The 16,110-nt window shown below is 38.3% G+C and overlaps 1 protein-coding gene across 6 annotated transcripts in view; it reads right to left on the reverse strand.

Moving 5' to 3' along the window:
- Positions 1–16,110, reverse strand: part of ADAMTS20 (ADAM metallopeptidase with thrombospondin type 1 motif 20) — a 167,359-nt gene that overhangs the window by 49,228 nt on the left and 102,021 nt on the right. For 5 of the 6 annotated variants that reach the window (XM_054024636.1, XM_054024627.1, XM_054024661.1 and 2 more), the window contains 7 exons: positions 15,635–15,799; positions 12,739–12,861; positions 10,511–10,612; positions 9,177–9,341; positions 8,641–8,940; positions 8,125–8,286; positions 5,641–5,817 (listed from right to left, as the gene is read on the reverse strand). In XM_054024636.1, the coding sequence (XP_053880611.1) occupies positions 5,641–5,817; positions 8,125–8,286; positions 8,641–8,940; positions 9,177–9,341; positions 10,511–10,612; positions 12,739–12,861; positions 15,635–15,799 (1,194 nt within the window). The remainder of the gene's footprint in view (positions 1–5,640; positions 5,818–8,124; positions 8,287–8,640; positions 8,941–9,176; positions 9,342–10,510; positions 10,613–12,738; positions 12,862–15,634; positions 15,800–16,110) is intronic. The other variant, XM_054024644.1, reaches the window with a different exon arrangement.

A 16,110-nucleotide genomic window follows, 5' to 3' on the forward strand; every position in this document is an offset into this window, starting at 1 on the left:
AGATTCTAGGACTGGAAGGGACCTCGAGAGGTCATCGAGTCCAGTCCCCTGCCCGCATGGCAGGACCAAATACTGTCTAGCATCTCATGTGGGGATCACTATTAGGAATCACCCACCCACATGACGGGCAGTGCTTGAACCCTGGTGAAAGCATCACACAGGGCAATAAGTATCCTAACTAACTAACTAACACTATCTAGGGTACTAGTGACTATCTAAAAACTATATATATGAATGAAAAAAAACCTCAGAAAACTAGGTTTGAATGTGAGCTGATAACCACACTGAGCTCCGGCTTCAGCCATGGGCAGTGAGAATGAACTGGGGTTAGAGGATGGGAGTCAGGGCAGCGCTGCCTCATATAGCCAGGGCCACAATGTTCACTCTAATTTTTTTCAACCATGTGCGGAATGAATTTTATTATGTGCAGCACCAATATCAAGGTAATGTGCGCCACCAGTAGAAACAAAAAATCTAGATATAATATATATTTTTAAAAAGTTACCATAGGTATAGAAGAAGAAGAAAAAATATTAAAACAAGGGATAATTAACAAGGTGCACTGCTTACGACATTGATTTCATATGAAATCAAATAAAAAGAAAATTAATACTGCATAATGTTCAGTAGTCCTCTTTCCCCGCTGCAGCCCCGGGGCTGGGGGAGAGGCATCTCTCCCCACTACAGCCCCAGAGCTGAGAGAGGCATCTCTCCCCGCCACAGGCCTGGGGCTTGGAGAGAGCCCCCTCTCCTCACCGTAGCCCTGCATGCCCTAAGTTCCCCCATCAATACCACCTCACCTCCCTCCACTGCCCCCACCCACATCCTATTCCCCACCTCACCCTACACATCCTGCAGCCCACGTGTGGCTACCCCAGTGTGCGTGCCTGTGCAGCTGTACTAATCAGGTGCACAGCCCTTGATGGCTTGTTGTGCGGCCGTGCAGGCATGCAGCTTAGAGGGAACACTGGCCAGGGGTGGGATTACAGCCCAAGGCACGAGCACTGCCTCTACTGATACTGCTAAGAAAAATTCTCCAGCTCTGACATGCTGGGTGTGCACACACCTAGATGGAATATATGGCTGCATCTATTTGAAGAACTCTGAGATCTCTTTCTTGAATGGTATTCAGCTAATTTAGACCCCATCATTGTGTATGTATAGTTGGGATTATGTTTTCCAATGTGCATTACTTTGCATCTATCAACATTTAATTTCATCTGCCATGTTCTTGCCCAGTCACCCAGTTTTGTGAGATCTCTATGTAACTCTTCACAGTCTGTTTTGGATTTAATAATCTTGAATTTGTATCATCTGCAACTTCGCCACCTCACTGTTTCCCCTTTTTCCAGGTCATTTATAAATAGGTTGAACAGCACTGGCCCCAGTACTGATTCTCGCAGACCCCGCAATTTACCTCTCTCCACTGTGAAAACTGACCATTTATGCCTATCCTTTGGTTTCTATATTTTAACCAGTTATTGATCCATGAAAGCATCTTTCCTTTTATCCCATGATTCCTTACTTTGCTTAATACCCTTTGGCGTGGGACCTTGTCAAAGACTTTCTGAAAGTCCAAGTACACTGTATCTACTGGATCTTGCTGGTCCACCTTTGTCAATGCCCTCAAAGAATTCTAATAGATTGGTGTGGCTTTTACAAAAGCCGTGTTGACTATTCCCACCATATTTTGTTTATCTATGTCTCTGAAAATTCTGTTCTTTACTATAGTTTAAATCATTGTGCCTGCTACTGAAGTTAGGCTTACCCCTGTAATTGCCAGAATAGCCTCTGGAGCCTTTTTAAAAGTGGGTGTCACATTAGCTACCCTCGGAACAGAGAGTAATTTAAGTGATAGGTTACATGCCACAGTTAGTAGTCCTGCAATTTCATATCTGCAGTCCTTCAGAACTCGTGGGTGAATGACATCTGGTCCTGGTAACTTATCACTGTTTAATATATCAGTGTGTTTCAAAACCTCCTGTACTGACACCACACAACCACTGCAGTGAAGGCCAATGCAAAGAATTGATTTAGCTTCTCCACAACAGCCTCGTCTGCCTTTAGTGCATATTTAGCACCTTGATTGTCCAGTGGCCTCAGTGATTGTTTGGCAGGCTTCCTGCTTCTGATGTACTTAAAAAAAAATTCCTGTTTGTTTTTGTGTCAAATTCATTTTTGGCCTGCCTAATTATACTTTTACACTTGGCTTTCCAGAATTTATGCTCCTATTTTCGTCACTAGGTTTGACCTCCAATATTTAAAGGATGTCTTTTTGTCTCTAACTGCCTCTTTTACTCTGTTGTTTAGCCATGGTAGCATTTTTTTTGGTCCTCTTACTGTTTTTTTATTTGGGGCATGCAGTTAGTTTGAGTCCCTATTATAGTGTTTTTAAAAGTTTCCATGCAGCTTGCAGACATTTCACTCTTGTGACTGTTCCTTTTAATTTTCATTTAACTAGCTTCTTTATTTTTGGATAGTTCCTCTTTTTGAAGTTAAATGCTACTGTGTTGGGTACCTTTGGCATTTTTCTCCCTACAAGCATATTGAATTTAATTATGTTATGGTTGCTATTACCAAGCAGTTCAGCTATATTCACCTCTGGGACCAGGTCCTGTCCGCCACTTATGACTAAATGAAGAATTGCCTCTCCCCTTGTGGGTTCCACGACTAGCTGCTCCAAGAAGCAGTCATTAACGGAGTCTAGAAGTATTATCCCTGCATCCCATCCTGAGCGGACATGAATCAAGTCAATATGGGGATAGTTGAAATTATCCATTATTATTAAACATTCTATTTTTGTAGCCTCTCTAATCTCCCTGAGCATTTCACAATCACCATCTTGGTCAGGGGATTGGTAGTATATTCCTACTGCTATACTCTTTTTATTCAAGCACGGAATTTCTATCCATAGAGATTCTGTGGTACATTTTGATTCACTTCAAATTTTTACTATATACAACTTTAAGCATTCTTTCACATATAGTTCCACTCCCCCACCAGTGTGACCTATCATCGTTTCATCATGTTTCTGTGATGCCTATTATATCAATATTCTCATTTAACACCAGGCACTCAAGTTCACCCATCTTAATATTTAGACTTCTACTATTTATATAAAAGCACTCATATAATTTGTCAATATTTAGTTGTCTTCCTTCATTTGATGTAACTGAAAGGGACCCTTTTTTGTCTGACTGTTTCACTTTCAGTTCCTACCTGTACTCCATCAACTTCTATCTTCTTCTCTTTACTAGGATACAGATAACTCACAATTTTATATAAAATGTATAATGTGCTCTTATCCAGACTCACACTTGTTATCCTATAACATTTTTATTTAAGAATGTAGAACTAGATTCTACCTAGTTCCCACAGAGCCTTTAAGGGGGCAGGAGAGAGGAATGGAAGGGGCAAGGTGAAGATAAGGCAGAATCAAAGAGCTCTGGAGATTACAGGGTGGCTACCAGACACTCATCCAAGGTTGCCCTGCACTACAAAATGGCACATGGAAGGCAGAGTCCTGGCTTCTCCCAACTCTTCCATACACACTGGTCAGCAGAACCAGTGAGGTGGGAGTGAAGAAATATTCTAAGTGTATCAATTTGCAGAGAGCACACCACAATGCACCGGGGAGCTCAGAGTAGAAGCTTTCTGCTTCTGAGACAGAACTCCTCTGGTGCTCCTCCAGGGCTCTGCAACTTTGCACCACTCTAACTAAGGGTTGTGCCAAAAACACACAATCTAGCCCTTAGTGATCAATAATTCCAGACAATGTGCATTCATCTAAGCCCTACTTAAAAGGTGATTTGAAATATTTTTTTTAAATGTTCATTATAGTATTATGTGCTGAATACTCCTAATAGTAAGGTTAAGAAACATAGTCAACACATGTAGCATTTGAATATACTTTCATCTTAGGTCCCCCTACTGGTTTTGATGACCAGCTCCCTCTCGGAGTGACACCCAATATGCAACATGCTGGTGATGTCAACATCACCACAGAACCCCACTAGGGCATGGAGTCAAGAGAGGGTCAAATAAAGGTCCCTACTGGGTGCTAAAAGGTGCCATTTTAAACCATATGGCTTAGTTTTGAAAGATATAAAATGCACTTTATATCACTTGGGATATAAAATAATATGAAAATCTTTGCAAAACTACATCACATATGGTTTAATTAAAAGGGCATTTACCTGGACCCCACTTCCTCAACAGACTGGCTGTATGCTCCACCAGGTTACCATCCCACTTATGACTGTGAGGGCACCCACATATTACAGTGCAATCTGCAGCATCACTCAGAGAACAAACTGGCAGTAAGTGATTTCAGGAGATGGGAAAGGAATAAACATTGAGCTTATCGTCAGTGATAATGCTGAAAGTTCTGCTTATCCTTTCAGCATGTAATTCTACAGTTAAACAAAAAAAAACCAAAAGCATATATTAGTAAGTGTTTGCAAGTCACCAGTTAACATTTGGCAAATGGCTAAACAAGATTTGCTTAACAGACATACAGGCACCACCACAAGACTGAAACTCTGATTGCACAGTGGAAGAAAGAGATACTATTATAAATTACTAATTAAAACATCTATTTCAATTTATATTTGTACCAAATTTAGGTTATAAAATTAGATTATTTAAAAATATTTTAAAATTGAAATCTGAAGTTCACTTAATACAATATTTCCACATTCTTTGATCAAAAACACCAAATTAAATCAGCTTGTTAATATAAGTAATGTTTAACAGAATTGTGATCCTGGTCCTGCTCCCAATGAAGAGAATGGGATTTTTGCCACTGACTTCAGTGGAGCTGGATCCAGGCCCTATGGTGGTTGCCATTGATCTCTTTACAATTTTTGCACGTTGTCTAATAAATATTACTGTGGCATTCACAGCATAGGGAATACTACCTAGTCCCTTAGCATAGGGTCTACTGTGATTATTTCAGTAATGTATATTATCTGCAAGTGGGAACTGTACAGATTTTAATGGTGATCACTGTATTTGTTTTTACATAATAATAGACAGTGACATATAGATAGGAGCTCTATGATAATTACTTATACAATTATACAGACACCTTTAATTAGTCATTGTTATATTCACAAATGTAAACCTTTATACACAATTATACATAAAATGCAGAGTACAGTACTGACTGATTACAGGGAAAACAAAATATACATGTGTGTGAGATACATCTAAGTATTAAATGTATCTTTGATTAGAATGTTATGCATTAGATATCTACATGCAAATATAGATATAAATATTTAGATAATACTATAGTACAAATTACAGTATTTATTTTAAATTTAAAATCGCAAATTGATTCCTCCTCCTGTAGAACAGAATAAACTGTTAACCAGCACTATAATCCAGGATGAACAGCAACCACATTTAAAATGTTTCTTATGATTGTTTACATCCTGCTGCCAGACAAGTCAATGGAAGTTTTCCATTTAATTAAATGGGAGCATTAGCAGATGCTTAATAAAGCTACAATGGGTACATTTCACACACAGTTTTATCTCCCTGTGATCAAACAAAAATACTATATATAATTTATGAGAGAGAGAGAGAGGGAAAGGGAAAGAGAGAAAAAGGAGGAAATAGTGAATACTATCGTACCGATTTCCATGGTCCCCGTTGCCATGAAACATCTCCAGGGCAAGAATGCACATTACATTGTGCTATATTAGGTGGCTTGTCTAGAATTTCACAGCTTTGATCATTCAACATTTGGCCATTAGGAAGCTGACAAATCACTAATCTTGTCTTTATTCCATCTCCACATGTATGAGTACACTAAAAAAAATAAAAAAGATATAGTTCAGGGGTCTCATCAACAGTCTTCATATGCCAAACAGATATTTGCATAATCAGTAAACTGTTATTACTATTTAAGATTTTTATTGTGCTACTGCCTAGATGCCTCAGGCAAAAATCTTCGTTCCATTTACTAGGTACTCCACCCATACATAACGAAAAGGCAGTTTGTGCCCTAAAGAGCTTACAAAACTACATTTTTATATTTAATTAACATTTGTCTACAAAAGACAAGAAGATAGAAAACAGTCTGCTCCTTCAGGCAGAAGTGAACACTAGTGTGAGAGAAAAAAATTAAGAGAAACTAGTTAGTCTTCAGGGTTAGCACCCAGAGTCAGTGTAGCATGTACCCCTTTTTCTGTGATAAGGGCAAATGGAAATTGGGCATGAAACTAAGTTTCCTGCTTGAACAAGAGATCCCCCAGGAACACGGGGCAACAAAGTACACTACCCATCCTGATGTTCATATTCTGATTCTTAAAGGCCATTTGTTTTGTAGACATAGGTGTACATACTACATATTTATTTTTTCAAATTTAAAGTTATTGTTTTGTAGAACAGAAACAAAAAGAGAGAAATAAACTTTAGCCAGAAGTTCTGTCAAATGTTACATGTACTGCTAAAACAAATGGAAAAGCTAGTTTAGGGTTACCATATGTCCGTTTTTTCCCGGACATGTCCGGCTTTTCGGCAATCAAACCCCCGTCCGGGGGGAATTGCCAAAAAGCCGAACATGTCCGGGAAAAATACCGGCTGGATCACTTGATAAGCTGTGTGCAAGCAAATGATATGCATTTTAATATGGCCAAATGTAAAATCCTACATCTAAGCACAAAGAATGTAGGTCATTCTTACAAAATGGGGGATTCTCTCCTGGGAAGCAATGACTCTGAAAATGACCTGTGGTCAAAAGGGCTAACCCAATCCTTGGATGTATAAACAGAGAATATCAAGTAGAAGTAGGGAGGTTATATTAACTCTGTATTTGGCACTAGTGCAGCTGCTAGTGGAATACTATGTCCAGTTCTAGTGTCCACAATCCAAGAAAGATTTTGACAAATTGGAGAGGGTTTAGAGAAGAGCCACATGAATGATTAAAAGATTGGAAAACATACTTTATAGTGAATCAAAGAGCTCAATCTGTTTATCTTAACAAAGAGAAGATTAAGGGTTGACTTGATTACAGTCTATAAGTAGCTACTTGAGGAACAGAAATTTGATAATAGAGGGCTCTTTAGTTTATCAGAAAAAGGTATAACCAGATCTAATGCCTGGAAATTGAAACTAGACAAATTAAGACTAAAAACAAGGTGCACATTTTTAACAGCGAGGATAATTAACCATTGGAACAATTTACGAAGGGTCGTGATGGATTCTCCATCACTGGACATTTTTAAATGAAGATAGGATGTTTTTTCTAAAAGATATGCTCTAGTTCAAATAGGAGATAATTTAAGGAAGTCCTATGGCCCACAATATACAGTTGGCCAGACTAGATGATCACAAGGTCCCTTCTGGCTTTACAATCTATTAATCTTTTATTTCACTTTCTTGTATTTTCTTATGGTGGCTGTTAGACCAGGAGTTTTCAAACTGGGGGTAGTGACCCCTCCGGGAGTTGCGAGGTTATTATGTGGGGGTCGCGAGCCGTCCGCCTCCACCCCCAAACCCTGCTTCTCCTCCAGCATTTATAATAGAGTTAAATATAAAAAAATGTGTTTTTAATTTATAAGGGGGGGGGGTCGCACTCAGAGGCTTGCTGTGTGAAAGGGGTCACCAATGCAGAAGTTTGAGAACCACTGTGTTAGACAATGATTTTTGGAGTAAACCCTTATCCCACCCAAATCATCTTTTTAGAAAAGAAAATAATCTTAAATCTCTCCTGGTTCAAGACACTACTAGAGTGGAGCATTGAATTAAGGAAATTTTACAACTCCAAATTAGACTAATGAATAATTGCCATGTGTCAGGCAGCATGACAAAGCTATAACCACTAGCAAGTCCGCACTGGTCTACTGCTTAAAGATATGGTGACCAGAAACAACACCCCCTTTTATAGGCAATCTATATCACAAAGGCTGGATTAATCATTGAACAAATAAATGGCTTATTCATTGTGAAGACAGTGGTAGATAAAAACTGTTTGAGTTTGAAAATGTTTGATCCTTTTTAGACTAGTAAAAAAGATTTTCTCTTGCATACATACGTAAATAATTATTTTACCTTTTTTAAAAAAATGCTCAAAAGGTTCACAATTTTTTTAAAAAAATTGTGAAATAATCTTACTTCTCCCCAGTTCCCATAGTTCCATCGTGGACAGGGTCCAGAATCACAGTGCCTTGACTCTGGGGGCTTTGTTGCCTCATCACAATGATTAGCACTTATTCCATCCACATCTTGACACACTACAACACGACGTTGGAATCCACCTGCACAAGTACTAGAGCACTAGTAAAACAAAAGGCAAATATACATCTTTGTTAGTTGTGTAAGCACTGCAATGTGCAATATATTGCTTAAATGAATTTGAAAATAAGAAATTTGGAAATTGGCACTGAACTATAAATTTAAAAAACCCCAAAAAACAATGTTGTAAAGGTTCTAAACATTCTACATTTTAAAAATCAAAATAAATTGTTTTTGATTAAACATATTAAAATATTGCTTTTAAAATAAAAATGTATATTTAAGCTTACCAAATAGGTACTGTACTACAACATCATTTTCAGAAATGTTAAAAAAGAAAACTCTAATGCATGCAGAATGATGAACATAGTAAATACATTTTAGTAGTTTGCTTACTGCTCCCCATGGTCCTGTTCTCCACTGGTTTCCTCCTACAGAAGGATGGCTCCATTGATTTACATTATCTTGTGGGTGATGGCCCCTGTGTATTGGAGGGTAATCTAGTTCTGGAAAATGGCTTGGATGATCATGTATTTTAGGAATATGACGATAAACTGGCAGGCATGGAGGCATGTTACACTCTTGCTCGTTGGAAGGACGGCTTTCGGGATCACAGTAATTCTCATCAATTTGTTGATGGTAGTTGACACAGACAACTTGTCTTTTTGTTATTCCATTATCACATGTAACTGTGCACTGACCAAAAATTAACCCAACACTTGTGATACAACATAACATCAAAAAACAATAACTAAAGATATTCATATTTACTTTTGAAATTAATAAAAGTATAATTAATTTTTTCAGGGCACAGACAGTCTCTTCATACACCTCTACACAGCACTTAGCACAATGAAGACCCAATTCTAATCAGAGCCTTTGGGCACTAACTAATATAAATATGCAACAACAACAATAAAATCAATACTTACGGGTGACCAATTTCCAGCTTGCCACTCTCCACATGAACTAAAACAGTTTGAAATCTCAGGTGGTCTGGGTAAGTGTGTACAGAATGATTCATCAGCAACTCCACCATGAGCATCCCTACAACTCACATAGCGAGCACGGTTCCCTTTTCCACAAGATGCAGAGCACTATGAAGCAGAACAATATATGTTGATCATATTTTATTAGATCAAAAAATCCAAAATTAACTTGCAAACGTAAGCATATTTAGTACTAACATGATTTAATATAGGTTTTAATCCATAAATTAAACACAAAGAGCCAGATTCCAACCTCAATTATACTGATATAAATCCAGAGTAACTCTTCAAGTAACCCAAGATGTGTATTTGTCTCAGCCTGTATCACCTTTCTTGGCCTCTCTCCGTGGTGAATAGCTCCCTTTAAGGTGAAGTCTTGGGAGCAACTGCTAGTGGGGAAGCCCTGACAGTGTGGCTCTAATGGAGCTCTGCTTTCGGGGAATGAGGGGTGGAGTACTGCTGGATTGGCCTGACATGCACGGCTCACAGAATGGCTATGGGGTTTGATGTGCAACTTTACCTGTTTCACATGAGTGTACGCGTTAAGATGTAGTCTTCAAAATATATGATTGCATTATCACATAATTATTATTATTATTTTCTACAGTTTAGATGCCTATAGGTAGCATCTTCCTATACTTTTCAATTATTTTATTGAGACTAATTTTATTGACATAACGATAAAGTATATTTAGGGCCTGATTTATAACATCATTACTCTGTTTTTGACACCAGCATAAATCTATTAAGTCCTCCCTGATGTGTTCATATCCCAAAAACTGTGTCAAAGGCATTTTGAGTAGGCATTATCTCAATCCGGTCTCAATTTCAGTACACTTTGCACTACACACATAAATTAGACATGCATGCATGTCTCAGTTATACACCTTATGAACTTACACAAAATATACAGGATCAGTGCATCTTTTCAAATATTCATATCTCAGATAAATCAAAGCCAATTTTTAACAGAGTACTCAAAGACACTTCTTTTCAATGAAGTTTATTTACATGCAAAATTACAACTTTAACCCCACCACTATTCAACAGTACACCTGTTTAAACCAGAGGCATCAATAATCCTTTTATAATGGGAAAAATTTATATTTTCACTCTCCCGATGCTTAAAAACTGGTGAATCACTTTTGCACAAACAACCCCCAAAAGTTCATCTTTTCAGACCAAAAGATAAAATTTAAGTTCTAAGCACTGAAAAATGGGACAGAATGGGAACTTTCTAAACTATATAATTACGCCCACTGTAATATATTACATACTGGGGTCCATGATCCATATCTCCACTGAGTCACCTTCCCTATGACAGGAAGCGATGTTGTCCATAATTTTGTGGTTTCTGGACAAGGAGGCATTTCACAGTCCTGTGCAAAAAAGGATAATGTAAACTTTAAAACACATTTTTCAGAACTGCAAAAAGCAAAGCAAATCACCATTATATTATGGTAACACTATTTTTCAGTAATAGTGTTCTCTACTTTTCCATAGCCTTATTCAATGGTGTTTAAAAGAACAGTTTTTACCCCATACTTATTATGGTTTTTCAATATATGTTGTCCACACAGATTCCACTTTTGAGGATAGATTCATAAAGGGACTTAGGGGCCTAAGTACCAGATTTAGGCACCATTAGTATTCTCAAAACCCCCATTCAGCTGCTGCCTAAGTTTTTGCAGTACAAGTTCCCTAGGTGCCTATTTCTCTGCCTTATTGGCATCTGGGTGCCTAAGCCACAGTGTGATCCACGAACTAGGGAAAGATAGGCGCTAACTCATCCATTGGGCTTGATCTGGTAGGCATGCTCACCTAACTCCATACAAAACAGCCAGGAGAAGGAGCTTCATTATAATTTTTAGCCTAGCTGTGAGGGTAATCACACAGGATGTGGGAGACCACCAGCTCAAGTCCACACTCTGCCTGATGAGAAAAGATTTGAATAAGGAGTTGCTACCTCTCAGGTAAGTGCCCTAACCACAAGCCTATGGGATATTCTGGTGCAGGTTTCCTTCAATTCTCCTGCTGAAGCTGTTGCAATTTGGATAAATTATTAAATAGTCATTGGGCCTGAAAGAGAGAAGGAGAATAACTCCATAGCTGGTGGGTAGAGCATTCTCCTGGGAGGTGGGAGACCCAGGATCTAGTCCTCCTGCTCCAATGACTCTTGTACAGAGGGGAGGGGGAAAACCTATCTCTACGCAGTCCTTAGTCTGCAGATTTTTGTTTTGTTTATTTTGAGCCTATGGGCAAAAACAACTTATTTAAGGCTAATAATGAATTAACAATGAATTAATAATGAAGTAACTAGCAGTAACTACTCCAACCTATAGAACTGTATCAGCTAACTTGCTCAGACGAAGGAAGGCAGACACGATCTATCTCACAACCATGGGCGATAAGAAGAAACCGAGTATGAGTTGTGGCTGCCCTGTCCTTTATGCCCTCAGCTACAGGGCACAGGCATGGCCTCCGCAGACACTGCTATTCAGAAGAATCTGATCTCCTGTGTATGTAGTGCATCTGCACCAACAGTTGAATCTGTGGGGACAATCACTTGAAGCAACAGTTTTATTTTCACATTTCAATCAATTATTACATGCTTATACATTTGCAAGGCTTGTTTAAGTACTCCTCTTCTGGAGCAGCCTGATCCCCAACAGCAGTCAAATTCACTCGCTGCTTCCTCTTAAATAACTCTTTCGCCAACGTTACAACCAATGGGCCCTGTGTTCTTTGTGTTCCTTGGGCTGATGATTGGACTCTAGGTGCTTGCTGGTATTCTGGAGCTGTACTGGGTACTTAATATGTGGTTCCTCCACCCAGTAGCTGGATGTACATATGAATACACAACCCCTATGGACTCCAGAACATTTGCATTATATTATTAAAAGGAATCAAAGATCAATTGAGCATAACAAACAAACACTTTATTAGGGGAAAGGATAGGATTAAATTAAAAGAAAGGGAAGGATAGGAATCCAGAATAAAGGGAAAGGGCAGGGAACCAAGTTATACCGGCTTATACAACTAAAATATATTAACCTCAGAGATTCCTCCCTCAAGTAGTCATATCCCCCCTCTATTAACTAAACATGATCAGAATCCCACAACAGAGTCATGTGGTCAGCCTATGCATATTGCTCCAGGCACTGGAGCGTTTTAGTATTAATCAAAGGTTCTTTTGACTGTCTGCAAAACTCTGGCCAGTCCCAGGCATGTGCAGGCTAGTCAGGGAGTGGTTGGCTGTCCAGGAATGTCAGTCACACTCCTGCCCTATAATGCCTCTTCTCTTGCTCAGCCTCCACTATCCAGATTTGAAGTACACGATATGGACACTTAGTTTCAGTATAATAATCCCAGCCTCTAGGCTACTGGGAGATACTTCTCTGAAGCCCCCCACCCCCCTGGCAATGAGGCTACATTTATATAATTGGGTTTATTTGAATAAAAAAAACAAATAATTGTTTGCTTAAAATGCATTTGTTTGACTTACTTGACTGTCTCTAGGGCGGGTAGCAGCATTGCACTCTCTGTCATCCTCTAAAATAACTCCATAAGTGCCAGTCACACATTTGACTGCACGCATTTGGTATCCACGTCCACATGTCACAGCACACTGTCAAAGACAAAAATTTTAGTTGTTTTCAATAGTTTAAAACTTGGTCATCATTTTAAAATGTTGATACAATTTCTACTTTTAAACAACAACCATGTAACAAGAACAGGAACATAATAATCTAGAAATATTTTTTTTGCACAGTCCTTTTTTAAATTTAAATTTATTCTCTCTCTAAAAATATTCTAATGATAATTTAACAGGTGGAATAACTTTAATATTGAATAATAATTCTGAATAACTACTGCACATGAGCTAATTTACATGCTTAATTACCATACCAATAATTGTATTAAACATATCTACGAATGAAAAGTTATACATAACTTGCCATTTTATGCACAATTAGCATTATTTAATCTACTTTCAGGGAACTGCATGTCTAAAACTCTGAAAATCAGACCCTCATTGTACAGCAATTGGCCTGCTCACTTTACTCTGCTTATTAGCCTTCAAAAATGTTTAACAACTATGGTTAATGCAAATACAGTACATTTATTTCCCTGATAACCATCTTTATCCACAATCATGTCCCCTCCAAACATTGCTCAAGTCACAGGAAGTGCCCCTTTCATATCCCACTGGATATCAAACCTCAACCATCCAACCCCAACCTCTCTCTCTAGGACAAAAAAGAAAAACAGCTGTGTTAGAAGAATATGCAAAAACACCCTTTGTGCTTCTCTAATCCTGATAACATCCAGGCTTCAGATTGCTCCAGACATAAATCAGACCAGCCCTCAGGATGCTCCAATTTACACAGGCAGCCAACAGCTCCAGAGGCCACTACAGCACGCAGAGATTGCAAGACACAGGGATGTCTCCTGGTCATTTAAAAGCCACAATGGAGATATGCTACCCCAAGCATACCCCACAGGAATCTTCCAGGGCTGGCTATGCTGGCCTTAGGCAGAGTGACCATACATTGTGGTTTTTCATATAGTGTCCCAAGAAATTACCCCGGGATCATATCAAAACATTTGGGTTTTTATAGCTTCAAAATTTTTGTTTAAGATGCATTGTACACCAAGCAGATTAACTTTCTGTTACTAGGATCAAACAGTCCAGTGAAACAAGCTTCCAGTGTGATAAACATTGTAGGGAATTAAGTGAAAAGTCAAATCAGTGTAGATCAGTGGTGTGCAACCTGCGGCCTGCAGGCTGCACGCAGCCCGTCAGGGTAATCTGCTGGCGGGCCGTAAGACAGTTTGTTTATATTGACCGTCTGCAGGCACCGCCTTCCACAGCGCCCAGTGGCTGTGGTTCGCCGTTTCCAGCCAATGGGAGCTGTGGGAAGCGGCGCAGATTACACGTGCGGCCCGCGGGCTGCAGGATGCCCACCACTGGTGTAGATGCTATGAAAGCTGTTCTTTTGCTCAAAGTTAATGTTAATGACCCTTCTTCATTATATATGACCCTTCTTCATTTCTTACGTTATCAGAAAAAATCCTGTATTCTAAGAAATATGCACATATTGTTAAGTATCAGAGGGGTAGCCATGTTAGTCTGGATTTGTAAAAGCAGCAAAGAGTCCTGTGGCACCTTATAGACTAACAGACGTATTGGAGCATGAGCTTTCGTGGGTGAATACCCACTTCGCATCCGATGAAGTGGGTATTCACCCACAAAAGCTCATGCTCCAATATGTCTGTTAGTCTGTAAGGTGCCACAGCACATATTGTTGTTAAATCAGAAGTTGGCAGTAAAAATTGCAGTTTATGAGTAGCTGCCAATGCATGGAATTTGGAGTAATGAGGATGGAGAGTTTTGTTTTGTTGTTATTACACGGATTTCTTATTTGGTAAATTTCTTGTTGGTGTTGTATCAGAAATGCCAAGTATAGCAATTACTTACATGGAAAAGAAATATTATGAAAGTATTTAATGGATTTTTAGCTCATTTTAATGCAATTTAGCAGCTGGAAATGAAGAGAAGCCAGTACTGGTGACAGATCATTAGCAATTGTTCCGCAGACTCCCAGCACTACACTAAATTTGAGGAATTCTGCCTTCGATGGAGAGAGATTAGATAGATTAAAAGTTCTACAGAAGTGAAAAGTATAGATTAAGAATGTGCTTATAGGCCTCTTCTCTGCAAGGTCTCTGCATCTCACAGGTAAAAGAAATATTATCATATGCTGTCCAGCTCCCTAGATACAAGTTCTCATTGAATATCAGAGACTTCTTCTGAATAACCTGAAAACAATGCTGGCTTGATTATTCAGATGGGACTCCATCAAATTAAGGACCCTTCTTCTGAACTATTTTTCAACTACTTTACTAGAAATATCCCTCTTTCAAATGAATACATCCTATTTTGAAATTTTGCAGTATATCGGATGTATACCAGATATATGCCTTTAGAAACAAAGCACACACTGCTGAATTGTAAATACACTTATTTTAATTAAAATAAATAAGATGAGCATTTTTCCTAAAGATTATATGTTAGATTAAGCAGCTGGAGATTCTTAACAGTATCATTAGCTTAGCATATATAGTCTTATATTTTAAATCAAGGATGCCCCCAAAAGTGCATATTTGTCTAGAAATGACTAGCTGGACATTTACCACCAATATGACTGCTCTGGGAATTGAATCTACTTTCATTCATTTTGGGTTAGCAACACTTTTTACTCAACACACGTAAAACATGCTGAGGTGTGACAGAATCTTACAACCTTAGCAATTATATTCCAACAGAAAATATTTTAAAACTTGATCATTCAAAAGTTTGAAATAGATGAAAAAAGCAAAAATGCTTATGTACTCACTGATCCCCATGGTCCTACTTGCCAAGATGCACATTCATGAAGTTCACATGATCTTACTGATTCTGGTCTAGAGTTTGGATTACAGAAGTTCTCTCTCAGTTTTTCATCATTCAGGTGACACCATACTTGCCGATGCCTCATTCCCTTCCCACATGTCACAGGACACTACAGAGTGATAACATTACATTTGTCAGCTGATAAAAAGTATGAAATATAAATTTATAAATTCACCTTTTCCAATCATTTGTTGGACTTCAGTTAATATACAGCTAATCACAAAAACATTTTTATAGTTTAATACAACCAATTCTTTATTTTCTTGTTTTCTAACCAGTTCCCAGTTCAAGGATATACCAGTCCAATGATCTATAAACATTTCCCGAGCTATAAAAATGTGAATATAAATTAGAGTTCATTTACTCATTAATATTAAAGTATTATAAAACGTATACTTATAATAAATTATGAAAAAACAT

Source organism: Malaclemys terrapin, chromosome 1 (genome assembly GCF_027887155.1).
Source record: "Malaclemys terrapin pileata isolate rMalTer1 chromosome 1, rMalTer1.hap1, whole genome shotgun sequence".
Lineage (NCBI taxonomy): Eukaryota > Metazoa > Chordata > Testudines > Emydidae > Malaclemys > Malaclemys terrapin.